At 42.9% G+C, this 15,531-nt stretch overlaps 1 protein-coding gene across 3 annotated transcripts in view; it reads left to right on the top strand.

The window, feature by feature from the left end:
• TPK1 (thiamin pyrophosphokinase 1) overlaps positions 1 to 15,531 on the top strand; it is a 276,645-nt gene that overhangs the window by 242,849 nt on the left and 18,265 nt on the right. The window contains exon 8 of one of the 3 annotated variants that reach the window (XM_006094776.3): positions 3,399 to 5,578. The exons of 1 other annotated variant lie outside the window; for it this stretch is intronic. In XM_006094776.3, coding sequence (XP_006094838.2) covers positions 3,399 to 3,517 — 119 coding nt within the window. In that variant the 3' untranslated portion in view covers positions 3,518 to 5,578. Of the gene's footprint in view, positions 1 to 3,398; positions 5,579 to 15,531 lie in introns of those variants that run through there. One more of the 3 variants, XM_023758886.1, reaches the window with a different exon arrangement.

Below are 15,531 nucleotides of genomic sequence, written 5' to 3'. Positions count from 1 at the left end.
AACAGAAGGAAGAATTGAGCATCCGAGGCCTTTTAATGACTTCCAGCCTTGATCTAAGGGCACAAGAAGTGTGACTTCTGAGAGAGATAAAGATAAATGCAGCCACTTTCACTAGAATTATAATAGCCCTTCCTTAGCCACTTGGATTCAAGAAAGATTGGCTGTCAGGATAGAGAAGTGGCCTGCACTTGCCTTGGAGGAGTCTTCAGCAAGTCAGGGTTTTGAGAGATAATGTCCAAAAGCAAGCACAGCTGAGGGCTTGTTATCGGAGGCAAGCATAGCAGTGAATAAGGCTGCTCTTATCATGAGCCGGCACTAAGTTCTGTACATAATTCCAGTTAATTTCAGGTCCTCCTGCATCAGTAAGTGCAGCGAAGGTTGTCCTTGGTGAGTGTCAGTCAGCTCCTTCCCGTGGGCCCGCTGTGGGCTCAGCCCCCCTTAGGTTCTTCCTAGAAGCTCTAGTGCAGACATCACAGCCTAGACGGCTGCTTCCTAACTTTGGCTCACATTCTCTTTCATTTTGATTTATTTTAATGCACTGCAAATCAATGGGCATTTCTTGATTTGATTCTTGTAATGGCATTATTTCAGCTTTTAAGGAGATAAAGGTGAACAAGAGTAAAGTACTTCCCTTCGTAAGTTCTTAGCCTTTTCCCCCACATTTTCCCCTAAATTTTAAAGTTGAAAAGGTTCAAACCAACAGCAAAATCTATATATATTTTGCCCAAATTTATCAATTGTTGACATTTTTCTACTTATGCAATTCTTCTTTTGTGTGTGTTTTTTCTTTCCAAACCATTTCAATCCTGCTTAAACCCCTCCTAGGTTGAAAATATCATAAGTAGAAATGCATTTGATATGCCTAACCTACTGAGCATCACACCCACTTTACAGGTGCTCAGAACACACGCTAGCCTACAGTTGGGCAGCATCATTTCATTGCTGCTGCAGTATCACAGTGCATATTGCTGGCCCAGGAAAAGATTAGAGTTCAAAATAGAGTTTCCAGTGAATGCATATTACTCTCACACCATTTTAAAGTAAAAAAACTGTAAGTCAAACCGTCATAAGCTGGGGACTCTATGTTGAAGGCATGATGATACAACCTGAAGCATTTCGGGGGTTAAGTATTTCTCAAGAACAAGTATGTTCTCCCATATAACTACAGTGCCATTATCTACTCCAAAAACTAGAACACTGATAGATTAGTATTGTATTGCCTATATTCATGTCCCTTGGTTTTTTCCAGTGATGCTGTTTATAACATTTTTAAATCCACTACAATATCTTTAAAAGTCATACATCATATTTAATTGTCTTATCTGTTTAGGGTCTTTTAACTCAGAAAAGCCCACACACACACATACCTTAACACTGACAGCTTTGAACAGCCCAGGCCAGCTAACCTGCCAGGTGCCCCCCATTCAGCGCTGGTCTGATGGCTTCCCCTGATTAGATTCAGAGTAAGCAATTTTGACAAAAATTATTACACAAGTGATGTTGTATTTGTGTTCATGTCACATCACATCAGGAGGCACATAATGTCAGTTTGTTCTTTTACTGGTGATATGAGCTCTGTCTGCTACATTTTTTAAATTGGAAGTAATACATGGAATACTTTGAGACTGTAAATATCTTACTCCCCAACAACGTTTCACTCAGTGGCTTTAGCATCATTGATAGATGATCCTGCCTGAACCAGTTATTACACTGGCAGCTGCAAATGGTGCCTTTCTAATTCTCTAATTCCATCACTCATTCCTTAGTAGTAGCATTCTTCTATAGAAGAGATGTTCCTGCCTCAGGGATTCTTTTTATTGTTTGATATATTATTTTGCATCACTCTCAGTATTCTTCTCTATCTCTATCTTCTCAATTTCTACTGATTTTTTTTTTAGCTCTCTCTTGCTTTTCTGGAAACAGATGTTTCAGACTCACCTATACTTTGCTGATCCTAGACTAAGAATCTAAATACTCAAAGTCTCTTCTAGGGAATCGATCAAGTAATTTATAAATAGAAAAGGAATTATTATCCACTTGTGGTAGGTAGTGAACCAAAGAGTACTCTACAGGCTAGAAGGTGACAGTTGACTTTAGCCTTGAAGGATACAGCAAGCATAGAAAAAATCAGATATGTGCCAGGAGAGAGAGCACATCGAAACTTTTCATGGGAGTAGGACGTTCCTGTTCTATTAAAGAAAGGGCGAGTAGGAGGAAGCGGTCAGGTAAGGAAGGGCCTCAAATGCCAGGATGTTTGGGATGGGGAACAGGCAGGTTATAGGCAATTGGGTCGATCAGATAAGGCATCTAGAGCAGTGGGAAGGAAAAGTGATGGTTTGGAATGAGTATGATTAGAAGAGTATCTGCTATGTGTCCAGACAGGAGTCTACTCATTATATTCCTCAAAGAATGTAGGAATACTAGTTATACATTATCCTGTAATATAAGACTATTGCTGAATTTTAAAATTGCCTTTCCAAATATTTCCTCAGAAAGATAACAGGCTCCCTCTAGTGGGAAGTGGGCATTACAATCGAATTACTACAGTGTAACTTCCTGGTTTCCTGACTCTGACAGTATGGGCCCATAGCACTTGTTTATTTTTTCCCTGAATTTTACCCAAAAATAATAATATTTATAAGACAGTCATTTTTGGTAATGTGAACTGCTCTTATATAAGCAAAGAGAAGTGTGGTCACCACTCTGTGCCTAGCATTCACTCCAAGCACAGTGTTAGAAAGTGTAAATATAGATTTATGTAATTTATGAATACGTAAGTTCTTATTATAACCCCTCTCAAGCCTTCAGCTGGATAACTAAGTGGTGTACAGGACAGCTCCTCCTGTGCTTGCTTTGCAGCAGTGGCTCACTCAAGGTTGCACGTTGGGAGTCACCTCTAACCTTTGCTCCTCCTATTACATTCACAGAAAAAAGGCCTTTTCTTAATTTATGAGGGAAAAAAAGATCAAAATCCTATGCTTACTTGAAGCTAAAACAGGATTGCTATAGAGTTTAATGACTGGTGTACATGTTCTGAATCATCAAGAAAAATTCTAATTGCACCAGGCAAGGAATGGAGTAGCACGTTACAGAAATGGGTTTTGGTTTTACCGTTGATAAGGAAAAAAAAAGAAAAGTTAATGAACTTTGCTATGAGAATGGCATGTATCTGAAAGGTCAATAACCAGCCACCAGCCCCAGCAAGAGAGGTTACAGCAAGTTAGAAAAACTTCCAGTTTTAAAATCCCATGTCGTATACTAGTATTTCGTCCACCCACATTTTACGTATCTTCTATCAAAGCACGTGCTCGCTTGTTTTTCAGTAACTGTTGACAGATTCATTCCACACTGGAGAAAGGTTGGCTTTCACCGAACATTTTCTTCTCGTTTTCTTATAGCAAATCACGTGCTCAGCTTTGGAACCCTGGTCAGCACCTCCAATACCTACGATGGATCTGGTGTTGTGACCGTGGAAACGGACCACCCACTCCTCTGGACCATGGCCATCAAAAACTGACCCAGGGACTGGCCTTCGTAGCTCTGCCTCCAACTTACCTCATCTGCCAACAACTCATTGCTCAACAAGCACAGTTCCCCTTGGTCTGCAGGAGTCTAAGCCCACTTGTTTTAAAGCTGTCAATGTTTAGTTAAATTCAGGTAACATAATGACAGATCTCAGTTTTACAATGAGGGGAGAAATCATTATGTTTAAGAAAATAAATAAGCTCTATTACATTCGGTTGAAAAACTAATGTGGATCATTCCACCATACAGTTCAGTACTGATTGTCCTTCTGTTATTAATCATTCCATTTATCCTAGAAAATGACTTTAATTCAAAGCTGAGAAGGCTCAGTGGGCTCCTTGGTATCAGCACACAGGCCTCCTGCTGCACACCCTCCAGGGCTTGACACCCAGGGCTGCTTCCGAGCCTTTTAGCGTTAGATTCCTGTGTAGCAGACGAAAGTTTCTTACCAGATTGAGATGTTAGGACTGCACCCTTTTACTTCAGCCTTATTACGATCTCTTAAAAATAAGAACCATTGACCTAATTATTAAATTTGAAAGCAGGCAGTTATGGAAGCTCTAGGTGAAAGGAGAAATGGCATGAATTCCTAAAGCCCTGGGAGACTCCCAAAGCTGCCTCATTGCCTTGCAACCTGGACTGAGACCACTGTGCACAGCAAGCCCAGAAGTGGAATCACTCCTGACATACCTCTGACTGAGCTCGCAGGCAACACGCTTACCCGATGACCAGAAAACGAGCCTGGCAGCCTGTGGGATGAGTGAGCTCCGTGCACTGAGGAGCCTGGGTCTGAAAGCCTGCGTTCCTGTGCCCCATTCACCTGACTCCCCGGAGCCCTCTCCTCACCTGGAAATGGAGGGACTGGACGGAGGGTCCTGAGCCCCTTCCCACACTCAGGGCCCAAACACTGACTGGCGGTTACTGGGCAGATCCTGCACAGGGTGAGAGCGTTAATCCCGGCACTGAAACATATTCATGTTGCTTTTAGGATTAGACCCTCTTCTAGCCTCTTACCCTTTCTGTCCCATTTCCCAAACCGTGTGTGGCCATATAAACCAGGAAGTAGAAGAACCTGCCAATGGGCTGCCGCCGTGGGAAAGGGACCAGCAGCTCTTTCCTCCTGGTGCTACGAGAGGGCCTCTCTGAACCAGCGCACAGGTAACCGTGAGACCCTCCTAACCATCTGTGCAAACGTGTGTGAGACTGGAATCCAGATGTCAAATAAAAATGTTCAATGTGCACGTGTGTGGTCAGTATTAAAGAAAACAATCTTCCTCAACTACTTCATTATCACCAACCTCTCACCTCAATGTTTCTACATTTTAAAAAAGATTTGCTCAAAGGATGATTAATAAGGGCAATACTTCACTCATCTGATTTCGGAGAACAACCAGAATTATTATTAATACATTCTCTAACCTCTCTCCCTGGGAGTTCCTCTCCAGATCCCCTGTGCCGGGTGTTTACCTGTGACCCCCCTATAAGATAAGATTAGGCAGAGACCTGTGTACCCTCTAGGACTGAGAAAGGAAGGACAGGTAGATTGCTTTTCAAGAGCTTTCTAAGCTGGAGGGAAAGGAACAGAGAAGGCCCTGCCAGAGTAGAGGAAGTGGAGGAAGCTGGAGGAGGAAGAGCGTGGCCAGCGAGGGAGGGCCCACGGAGCTCACACCCAGTGCTGCAGGGGAGCCACGGCTAGGTCCGTCCATTCTTCTCAGCACAAACGCAGAGCCCAGAGCTCCTGTCCACACACCACCCAGCTCCCCCTCACCACACAGACAAATGCACAGCAGCCGGGGAAGGCGGGCCAGCACCGGCTCCTTCAGCTCATTTAACTCGGAACCTCCAGCAGAAAAGCTTACCCAAGACTCCACACCACACCTGCACCAACGGAAACTAGAAAGCAGTGAGTGCCGGGTCAAGTGGGGGCATTCTCAGCACCTGTTGTCACTTTACCTCACAAGTCAGGGCTCAGCCGCTCTGTATTCATTACTAGGAATGTGTTCACAGCATGTAAAATAAATATGTCCATTGTTTTAAGATTTTACCACAAAAAGAATGCATGTGCTATTTAATCTGAAAATCTTCCCAGTGTCAAGTGGACATTTAGCTAAAGGAATACAGTTTACTGTATTAGCACTAATGGAGGCAGCACTGAGACTTCCCCACACCACCAACCGCTGTGACGCAGTCGCACCAGCGCCCACTCCCCCCCCCCTGCCCCCTCATGGAAGGCAGAGGGCACCCTCCCCATTCCTGCCAGATTCCTGAAGAATGAGGCATTTGACCCCTTCCATTCCTAAATCTACTTAAGTGCCATTTTCTGCTACCTGACTACATCATTTTAAGATGTTGATTTTCAATCCTCACCTGAGAATGTGTTCATTGATTTTTAGAGAGGATGGGAAAGAGAGAAAAAGAAACATCAATCAGTTGCCTTCCATATGCACCCCAACCAGGGATCGAACCTGCACCCTAGGAATGTGCCCTGACCAGGAATCAAACCCACCACCTCTTGGCATACGGATGACATGCCAACCAACTGAGCCACACTGGCCAGAGCTCCACTGCTTACTTTTACACTAACACTGAGCCTGCAGATGAGATCTCCGGTCACTGGGGAACCTGCCAGGCCTCTCCGGCTGCCCCTCTGCCCCAACGCCTGTTCAGTTCGGGTCCCGACCTCCCGATTACGGCCACAAGAGAAACTGGACGCTGGGCCCTGCTGGGAAAACCACTGGGTTCCTTGGCCCCTTTGGCTTCAGTCTTCTTCACACAAGTCAGATTTATAGCTTTTATAAACCTAGAGATGGTCTCCCCAGAATGGCCCTGAGTTACCTAAATCTCCGATTAGTGACAGCTTATTCTCTTCCAGCAGCTGGGAATCCGCAGGTGGTCTGAGGTGGAATAAGGCATCTGTGTGGTCAGGAACTGGGAGTGGACCCCAGCCCCACTGTAGGTCGTGCAGAGTAATACAGGGGTGGGCAAACATAGGTTTACAGATGTGAGTTCACGAAACAGTTTATTCTCATTGTTAGTTTTTAATTATTATATTAGTTTCCATACAAACAACCGTAACCCTACTCTTGCCCACCAGCTCTGTATGTCTGCATTCCTTAACTTCTGCTAAGCAGACAGCAGTTTTCTCTTGGATGAGAACTAGGGCCATTTCAGGACATACAGAGGATCACTCGGCAAGGCGGCTGAGACAGCCTTGGGCCGTCACAAGCTAGCAGCCGTGGGCAAACTATGGCCCGCGGGCCGGATCCGGCCTGTTTGAAATGAATAAAACTAAAAAAGAAAAAAAAAAAGACCGTAAAGAAAAAAAAAAAGACCGTACCCTTTTATGTAATGATGTTTACTTTGAATTTATATTAGTTCACACAAACACTCCATCCATGCTTTTGTTCCGGCCCCATTGTGGCCCTTGAGTCAAAAAGTTTGCCCACCCCTGGTTTAACCTCACTGGGGAAGGGGGCCACTAGTTTATTATGTTGTATCTATGGCATCCTATTCAGAATAAAATAAATGATCCTTATGCCCGGGCGAGATCAAAACTGAAAGCACAAGGCGACCCCATTCCCAGGGAGTCAATATATAGGAAATGGAAAATTCCTTGAACATACAAGTTAGCCCTTCCTTGCCCACAGCAGATTTCACTTATTAATCATAGTTTTCTTTTCTGATGAGCCCCTTCTCACAACACTCCTCCAGGCAGCCAGGATCAATGATTCTCCATTGTCGTGGCACCCCTGGAGACTCGGAGCTGGTGCATGATGTCACCACTGACCATACAGCAGCTCCCTGGGGAGGAGGTCACGGCAACATCATTCCTCACAGGTGATGGAGAGGTGAACACATCATCCTTCCTCACAGGTAATGGAGCGGCGAACAGGTCCAAGGACTTGTGCCCGACGGCCAGAGAGAAACACATGCCTTCCCTGCAAAACATGAGCAGGGCCCCAAGGTCGCCCGCAGCTGAGAAATAAGACATTTCTAATAGACTCACAGCCGTCCCTGAGATCCCGGAAATCAAAGACATATAATACTGTGTTCGCCCAAGTGTTGAAAAGCATTTTTAACTGACAATAAAAGGAATTGATAAAAGATTAAAAATCAAATTGTAAGTATGTATTTCTTTTAAAGACTAGTGAATGTTTAGTAGGTAGTTATATTCTCAGACAATAAATATGGGAAATTATGGGTATAAAATTCGGTGGGAACTGAGCCAAGTCTGGATGGCAGAATTAATTTTGTTTTAGTTGCTTAACATTATCAGTTCTCTGCTAAGAATGTAAACCCCTGGGGAGCATGAACGTTGTGTCCCTCACTATCTGCTGCATCCTCTGTCTGCAGCGGCTCTGCCGGCGGTTCCTGTGGTGCCACTGTACCTGGTGCAGTCACTAACCTCCCACGTGTGCCCAGGCCCCGGAATACACTGCATCACACCCTAGTCCCTGAAAACTTACTTGTTTCCTTGCTTGATTCCTAATGCAAGATTTGAGAAGAGATGCTAAAGTTCCCCCTGAACAGGTCCCTCAGTCCTAAAGACAAGGCTGTAATTCTCGACTGGAGAGTCCTGGTTCTACCGCTCGCTCACGCACATCTGACAAAGAAAGTCACTGCACGGTCCCATGGCTGGGCTTACAGACGTCTAATAGTCTTAGACGTCTCAACACGGCTAGCCACACCCTAGTCACAAAGAAGAGAAGAGCAAAGGCTGAGGAACTGGGAGCTGCTCGAAGGGGACAGATAAGGAAAAGTGGAGGCAGCGTGGCAGGCACTGGCAGGGTTGGAAGGTCAGTATGGACTAAAAGAGTCAAGGTTGGAAGCAATGGGAAGAGCACGTTTGGCCCCACTTGCAGGGGAAATAGAAAATAGGTTACACAGACGTTTTTCGGAGTTGGAAAGCTTGTGCTAGGGCTATTTCCAGCTTTGGGGGTTCAAGGAATGACCTTCGCCATCATGAGTTGACGTAGACTACAGACAAAAATACATGCTATTTTTAAACACTTGGAAACCATGGCATTCCATTCTGATATTTTCTTTGTTTTACATCTACTTGTTCCACAAATGAAACCTTTAACATGCACATGAAATTAGCCTGAGAAATCTAAAACCATAAATAGATATGCTATCTCCAACTGGATTACCCACGTAAACCTCTTTACCTGTTACTTCAAATACCCTTCATAATAAATAACGTGTGCAGTACCCTTCATAATAAATAACGCCACAAAATAATTAGTTTTTATTGGAAAACAAACCTCTCTTTTCCAAAAAACTTGTCTTCATATTACTTTTATTAACACACATGCTCAGCACATATTTGTACAATGCATAAAGCAGCTTTCTATGTAATATTAAGATATTCTGCTCACCTGTCCCTTAAAGAAATTCCTACACTTGAGCCCCACTGCAAACTGCTGGATAACCCCAATATTATTGGCTATAAAATTTGAAAAATAATCTCAAAAATAGGGTGACTTTCAATACACTGGCTATGGAACCAAATATATGAAGGACACAGACCAAGGGCTTTCTTAGAATAACAGAGGTTTCACTGTTTTGTGCTCTAGGAAATATTAAGTGTTCGTCAATTCTCTCTCTACTATGCCAACTTTGTTAATTTAAGAAATACTTTTCACTCTACCTTTCATTCCCTATTCAGGAAAAAAATTTCCTAGGTCCCCAAGGTTTACACATTCTGCCCTTTTATTGGCACTTCTTAAAATTCAGGGGAGCCTCCGTGAATAATGGGGTGGGGAGAAGTGGTGCAGAGTTGTTGGGATCGCTTTTAGTCAGTGAATAATGCATATTTTAAAGTTGACCTTTTAATCCAAGTTTTTATTCAATACCATAGCAAGGAATCCAGCAACATGGTCAGTCAAACATTTGTATGCCAATGGCATTGAAGAATGAGTTTCATGAGGAAAAAAAATAGATAATAAAGAAGCCAATATATTCTTTTTAAGGCTAAATGGAGGTCAAAGAGAGATTTATTTTTAGGTAGAAAGTAAGTTGTCCACAAAAAGAAAAAAATTGTCCTAAGTTTTAAGAAGTGGATATTCACATCATTTTTGTAATTTCTCCTCTAGATGAGATATTGCTAGTAACTGTGTATCTATAGAAATGCAAATGCAAACCTAGTGTTAGTCACATTGACACTATTGCTTTTCATTCCTGTTTCCAGGAAGAAATCATTTTCCAAGTTGCCGTAGGCTTAACCTTTCTCTTGGGTAGATGTGCAATTTATCAGAATCTCCAAAGCATAAAAATCAAGTAAATATTACATCAAAGGGGATAGGATGGCTCAGTGGCATGGCTCAGTGATTGAGCATCGATGCAGAAGCCAAGAGGTCATGGTTTGATTCCAGTCAGGGCACATGCCTGGGCTGCTGGCTAGATCCCCAGTAGGGCCGTGCAGGAGACAGCCAATGGATGATGTTCCTCTCTCATTGATGTTTCTATGTCTCTACCCCTCTCCCTTCCTCTCTCTCTAAATATCAATGAAAACATTTAAAAAATGGGGGCCGGGGGATAGGATGAATGGATTGACTACAAAGAATTAGGAATTAGAAAAAGCCCCGAGTTCCAGAATTTCCTACTTATTCATATTCTAGCCTCCTCAAAACATTCCCTATCCCAGGTCCTGTTGTAGACTCCATGGGAGGCACATTTCATCCATGTGTAAGAAAGAATCACCTGACATGTTTGCCATCCAGAGCCACAAAACGGACTCCCTCACTCTCAAACCGCGAGCTCGCTGGGGTTCACCTAGGTTGAACAGACACTTGTGGGATCTGCCCCTAAATTAATCCCCAAAATTCTGTGTTGAATAACTCCCCAGGAAAGCCAACATTTTATACCTACATGAAGTTTGAGGGAGGAGATATATGCTGCGTTTGAGACGTGTGCGGCTGAGCTGAAATCATCAGAAGCTTAGTTAGCTTTGTATTTTTTTGCAAATGTATTCTTATGGCCCCATTGAAAATGTACTGCTATTGCATCTGTTGTCGGGTTTCTAGTGTGAAGATGTATGGCTGGTGACGTGTGCAAGGACACAGATGAAAGAACAGAGGGGACAACAGCTTCCCTGGCTGGAGGAGAGTTCAAAGTCCCGGACAGAAGGCCGACCCTGTGCTGTCCCACTACCACCACGGGCTAACCTGCCCCTGTTCCTGACCACATTGGTCACAATGGCCAGAACATGGAAGCAGCCTAAGTGTCCACTGACGAATGAATGGACAGACGATGTTTATGTACATCTACATATATGCACAATGGAATACCACTCAACAATAAAAAAGACAAAATACTGCCATTTGTAACAAGAGGGTGTTAAGCTAAGTGAAGTAAGTCAGACAGAAAAGGACCAAAAAAGTATAATTTCACTCACCAAACTCATAGATATAGGCAACAGATTGGTGATTACCAGAGGGCAAGGTGGGTGCCGGGAGGGTGAAATGGGTAAAATGGGTAAATTATATGTGACGTATGGTAACTAGACATACACCTGGAGCTTACAAAATGTTAACACATTGCGGACGATCACAAGAACTCTCGCTTCATATTACACAGTCTGACAAAGTAGCATACTTTAAAAAGATATTAGCTTGTAAGAACATGTAATAAATAACTTCAAAATGCAATTGGTATTTCATTTTAAAGCATGCCTTTAACATTTATGTAAAACATTTTTTGTACTCATTCATAGAAACTTATCTGGCCACTGGGTAAAGCTAGCAATAAATCTACTAGTCTGCAATGTGTTAATATCCAATGTTACCTCAATAAAAAATAAAAACAAATGTTAACTTTCAATAAAGCAGAAAGTCCAGTTAATTGGGATATTCCAAACTGACATATTTCTGTCCTTAAACACAGATAGGAGTGCCTGCCACAGGCAGACACAGGTGTGATGCCCTCATGGGCTCCCATATTAACTACATGAATGAGAGAGAGAGAGAGAGAGAGAGAGAGAGGAGAGAGAGAGAGGAAGAAAGAGAGAATGAGAGAGAGAGAGAGAGAGAGAGAGAGAGGTGGAAAAAGAGGGAAGGAAAAAAGAAAAGACGTGTGGCAATGGAAACAATGAAGAGTAAAACGGGACCTTCGCTTGGGTGAAGGGGATGGGTGGGAAGGTAGTGAGCATCACCTTCAAATATTAACAGAGCAGCTAACCTTGCAGTAGGTGTACTGTGCATCCATCCAGTAAACAAGATGTTTGTGAAAAAATTATATAAAGAGTTTGAGCATAACCGTGTAACTGTGAGTACTGGAAGAGAATATATTTAATTTTGTACCATGGTTAGCTTTGAATAGTGAAATTTGAGGTAATTTTTTTATCTACTGTCTGTTTTTTATATTTTTAAGAAAATAAGCATGTAAAATAAAATTTTATTTTTTGTAATATAATTATATTATGTGATTTAAAATATTTAAAATCCCTATATGTAAGAAAAAAGAAATCACATTTTAATAAGATCACCTAACATTACAGAGACTCGCAGAGGCAGGCAAAGTCTCAAGGGCACTAGTAAATAGGAGTGCACAGGCAGACGGGTCCAGGAAGACTGATGGACAGAGTGGCGAAGATGGACACACGTGCAACAGGACATCCCAGCGTGGAGATCCCCACTTTCTGATTCCCTCTGCGTTTTTTCAGGCATTAAGATAGCATTTATTTTCTTATTCCAAAACCCATTTTTTTCATAAACAAAATCTAAACTTATTCAATCATGTATTCATTCAACAAACATTGCTGACAAATCTGTCCTGACTCTGGACTTCCAGTCAAGGTGACAGAGTACCTAATACCATGCTCACCTCCTCCCACAACCACGTCAAAATCACAACTATATTAGAGGACAACCACCTGAAGATTAGCTAAGCAGAAGTCCTATAACTAAGGATGTAAAGTAGCAGCCACATGGAGACTGGTAGGAGGGCCTGAGAGATGGGACAGGCATCAGTGTAGGGGTTAGGAAACAGGGGGGATGTTTCAACTTGAAAGGTCCCCACTGAGGAACAAGGGGTCCCAGCCCAGGGCACCAGTGCCAGGAAGTGGAGTCCCCATAATATCTGCTGTGGAAACCAGGGAGGTTATGGCTGATTGAGACAGAGGCTGCTGGAGACCTAGGGACTACAGATTTTAATCTGTACACAGGCTCGCCCACAAACTCCCTCCCTCTGAGCTCCACTGAGGGGTAGCAGCTTGAAAACAGGGACATATGGGGAGGAACTAAATTGACTAACTTCAGAGCGAGGGCTGGAGTGATGGGAGTCAGGGCAGTTCTCTCCCAGGGACAGCAGTGCTTGGAGGTCTGAACCTCTCCCAGTGGCTTTCCCACACAGGCAAACTTGCCTAAATCTCTCAAAGGTCCCCCAAAATCAGTGGCAGCCTTGGTGTGCCCTGTGCCTCTTGTTGAGTGGCCCCAAGCCTAGCACTAGTGGCAGCCAGCCTATGCTCTAAGCCTGGTCCCTCCCAGTGCCTCCAAGCCTAGCACAGGCAGCAACCAACCACAGGTCACTCTGTAGCTCCTACCAGGCAGCTTCAGGCTGGGCACAGGCATGGCTGGCCTTGGCCTGCACCAGAACCCGTCCCCAGAGGCCCCACAATCAACATACCCAGGGGTTGGTTTCAGACCACACCAGAGCATCACCCAATTAGATCCACAAAAGACACACCAAAAGATATGTCTCAACAGGCAAGGGAAACAAAGAGAAAAATAAACAAATGGGACTACATCAAACAGAAAGTGTTTGTACAAAAAAGGAAACCACTGACAAAACAAGAAGACAACCTACTGAATGGAAGAAGATACTTGCCAATAAGACACCCAATAAGGGCTAATATCCAAAATATATAAACATCTCACACATATAACTTAACACCAAGTAAACTAGCATCAGATTTTTTTTAATATATTTTATTGATTTTTTACAGAGAAGAAGGGAGAGGGATAGAGAGTTAGAAACATCGATGAGAGAGATCGATCAGCTGCCTCCTGCACACCCCCCAGTGGGGATGTGCCCGCAACCAAGATACATGCCCTTGACCGGAATCGAACCTGGGACCCTTGAGTCCGCAGGCCGACGCTCTATCCACTGAGCCAAACCGGTTCGGCTAGCATCAGATTTTAAAATGGGCAGAAGACCTGAATAGACATTTCTCTAAAAAAGACATATAGATGGCCAAGAGACACATGAAAGGATGCTCACGGTCACTAATCATCAGAGATCAAATTAAAACCACAAGGAGGTATCACCTCACACTTGTGGGAATGGCTATCATCAATAAATCAACAAATGACAAGTGCTGGAGAGAATGTGGAGAAAAGAGAACCCTTATGCACATTTGGTGGGATTGCAAATCAGTGCAGCCACCATGGAAAACAGTATGGAGGTTCCTCAAAAAAGTTAAAAGTAGAACTACCTTATGATCCAGCAATTCCACTTCTGGGTATTTATCTGAAGAAACCCAAAACATTAATTCAAATATATACCCTTATGTTTCTTAATGAATTATTTATAATAGCCAAACTATGGAAGCAATCCAAGTGCCCATCAATAGACAAGTAAATAAAAAAGCTGTGGTACAATATAGACCAATAGAATAGAATAGAGAACCCAGAAATTGACCCAAACCAATATGTTCAATTAATATTTGACAAAGGAGGCAAGAACATACAATGGAGTCAAGATAGTCTCTCAATAAATGGTGTTGGGAAAATCAGACAGATACATGCAAAAAAATGAAACTAGATCACCAACTTACACCATACACAAAAATAAACTCAAAATGGATAAAGGACCTAAATGTAAAACAGGAAACCATAACAATCTTAGAGGAATCCACAGGCAGCAAAATCTTAGACATATGCCGAAGCAATATTTTCACCAACACAGCTCCTAGGGCATTGGAAACTAAAGAGAAAATAAACAAATGGGACTACATCAAAATAAAAAGCTTCTGCACAGCAAAAGAAACCATCAACAAAACAACAAGAAAGCCCACTGTATGGGAGAACATATTTGCCAATGTTATCACTATAAGGGTTTAATCTCCAACATTTACAGGGAACTCATACAATTTAACAAAAGGAAGATAAACAACCCAATCAAAAAAAAATGGGCAATGGATCTAAACAGATACTTTTCGAAAGAGGACATAAGGAAGGCCAAGAGACATGTGAAAACATGCTCAAAGTCACTAATCATCCGAGAGATGCAAATCAAAACGACAATGCGGTATCATCTCACACCTATCAGAATGGCTGTCATCAACAAATCAACAAACCACAAGTGCTGGCGAGGATGCGGAGAAAAAGGAACCCTCGTGCACTGCTGGTGGGAATACAGACTGGTGCAGCCACCTGTGGAGAACAGTATAGAGTTTCCTCAAAAACTAAAAATGAACTTCCATTTGCCCCAGTGATCCCACTTCTAGAAATATACCCCAAGAAACTAGAAACCCAATCAGAAAGGATATATGCACCCCTATGTTTCATAGCAGCACAATTCACCATAGCTAAGCTTTGGAAACAGCCTAAGTGCCCATCAGCAGATGAGTGGACTAAAAACCTGTGGTACATCTACACAATGGAATACTACGCTGCTGTAAAAAAGAAGGAATTCTTACCATTTGCAACAGCATGGAAGGAGCTGGAGAGCATTATGCTAAGTGAAATAAGCCATTTAGAGAAAGATAAATACCACATGATCTCACTCATTTGTGGAATATAATGAACAACATAAACTGATGATCAAAAACAGATCCAGAGACAGAGAAGCATTGATCAGACCATCAAACCTCAGAGGGAAGGTAGGGGAGGGTGGGGGTAAGGGGGAGAGATCAACCAAAGGACTTGTATGTAGGCATATAAGCCTAACCAATGGACACAGACACCAGGGCAGTGAGGGCTTGAGTGTTGGGGTGGGGGGGCAATGGGGGGATAAGGACACATGTGTAATACCTTAATCAATAAAGAAAAAAATAAAAATAGAACT

This window comes from Myotis lucifugus, unplaced genomic scaffold (assembly GCF_000147115.1).
Source record: "Myotis lucifugus unplaced genomic scaffold, Myoluc2.0 scaffold_141, whole genome shotgun sequence".
NCBI classification, from domain to species: domain Eukaryota; kingdom Metazoa; phylum Chordata; class Mammalia; order Chiroptera; family Vespertilionidae; genus Myotis; species Myotis lucifugus.
The sequence above is the reverse complement of the archived record's forward strand: the minus strand, read 5'-3'. Positions and strand labels throughout refer to the sequence as shown.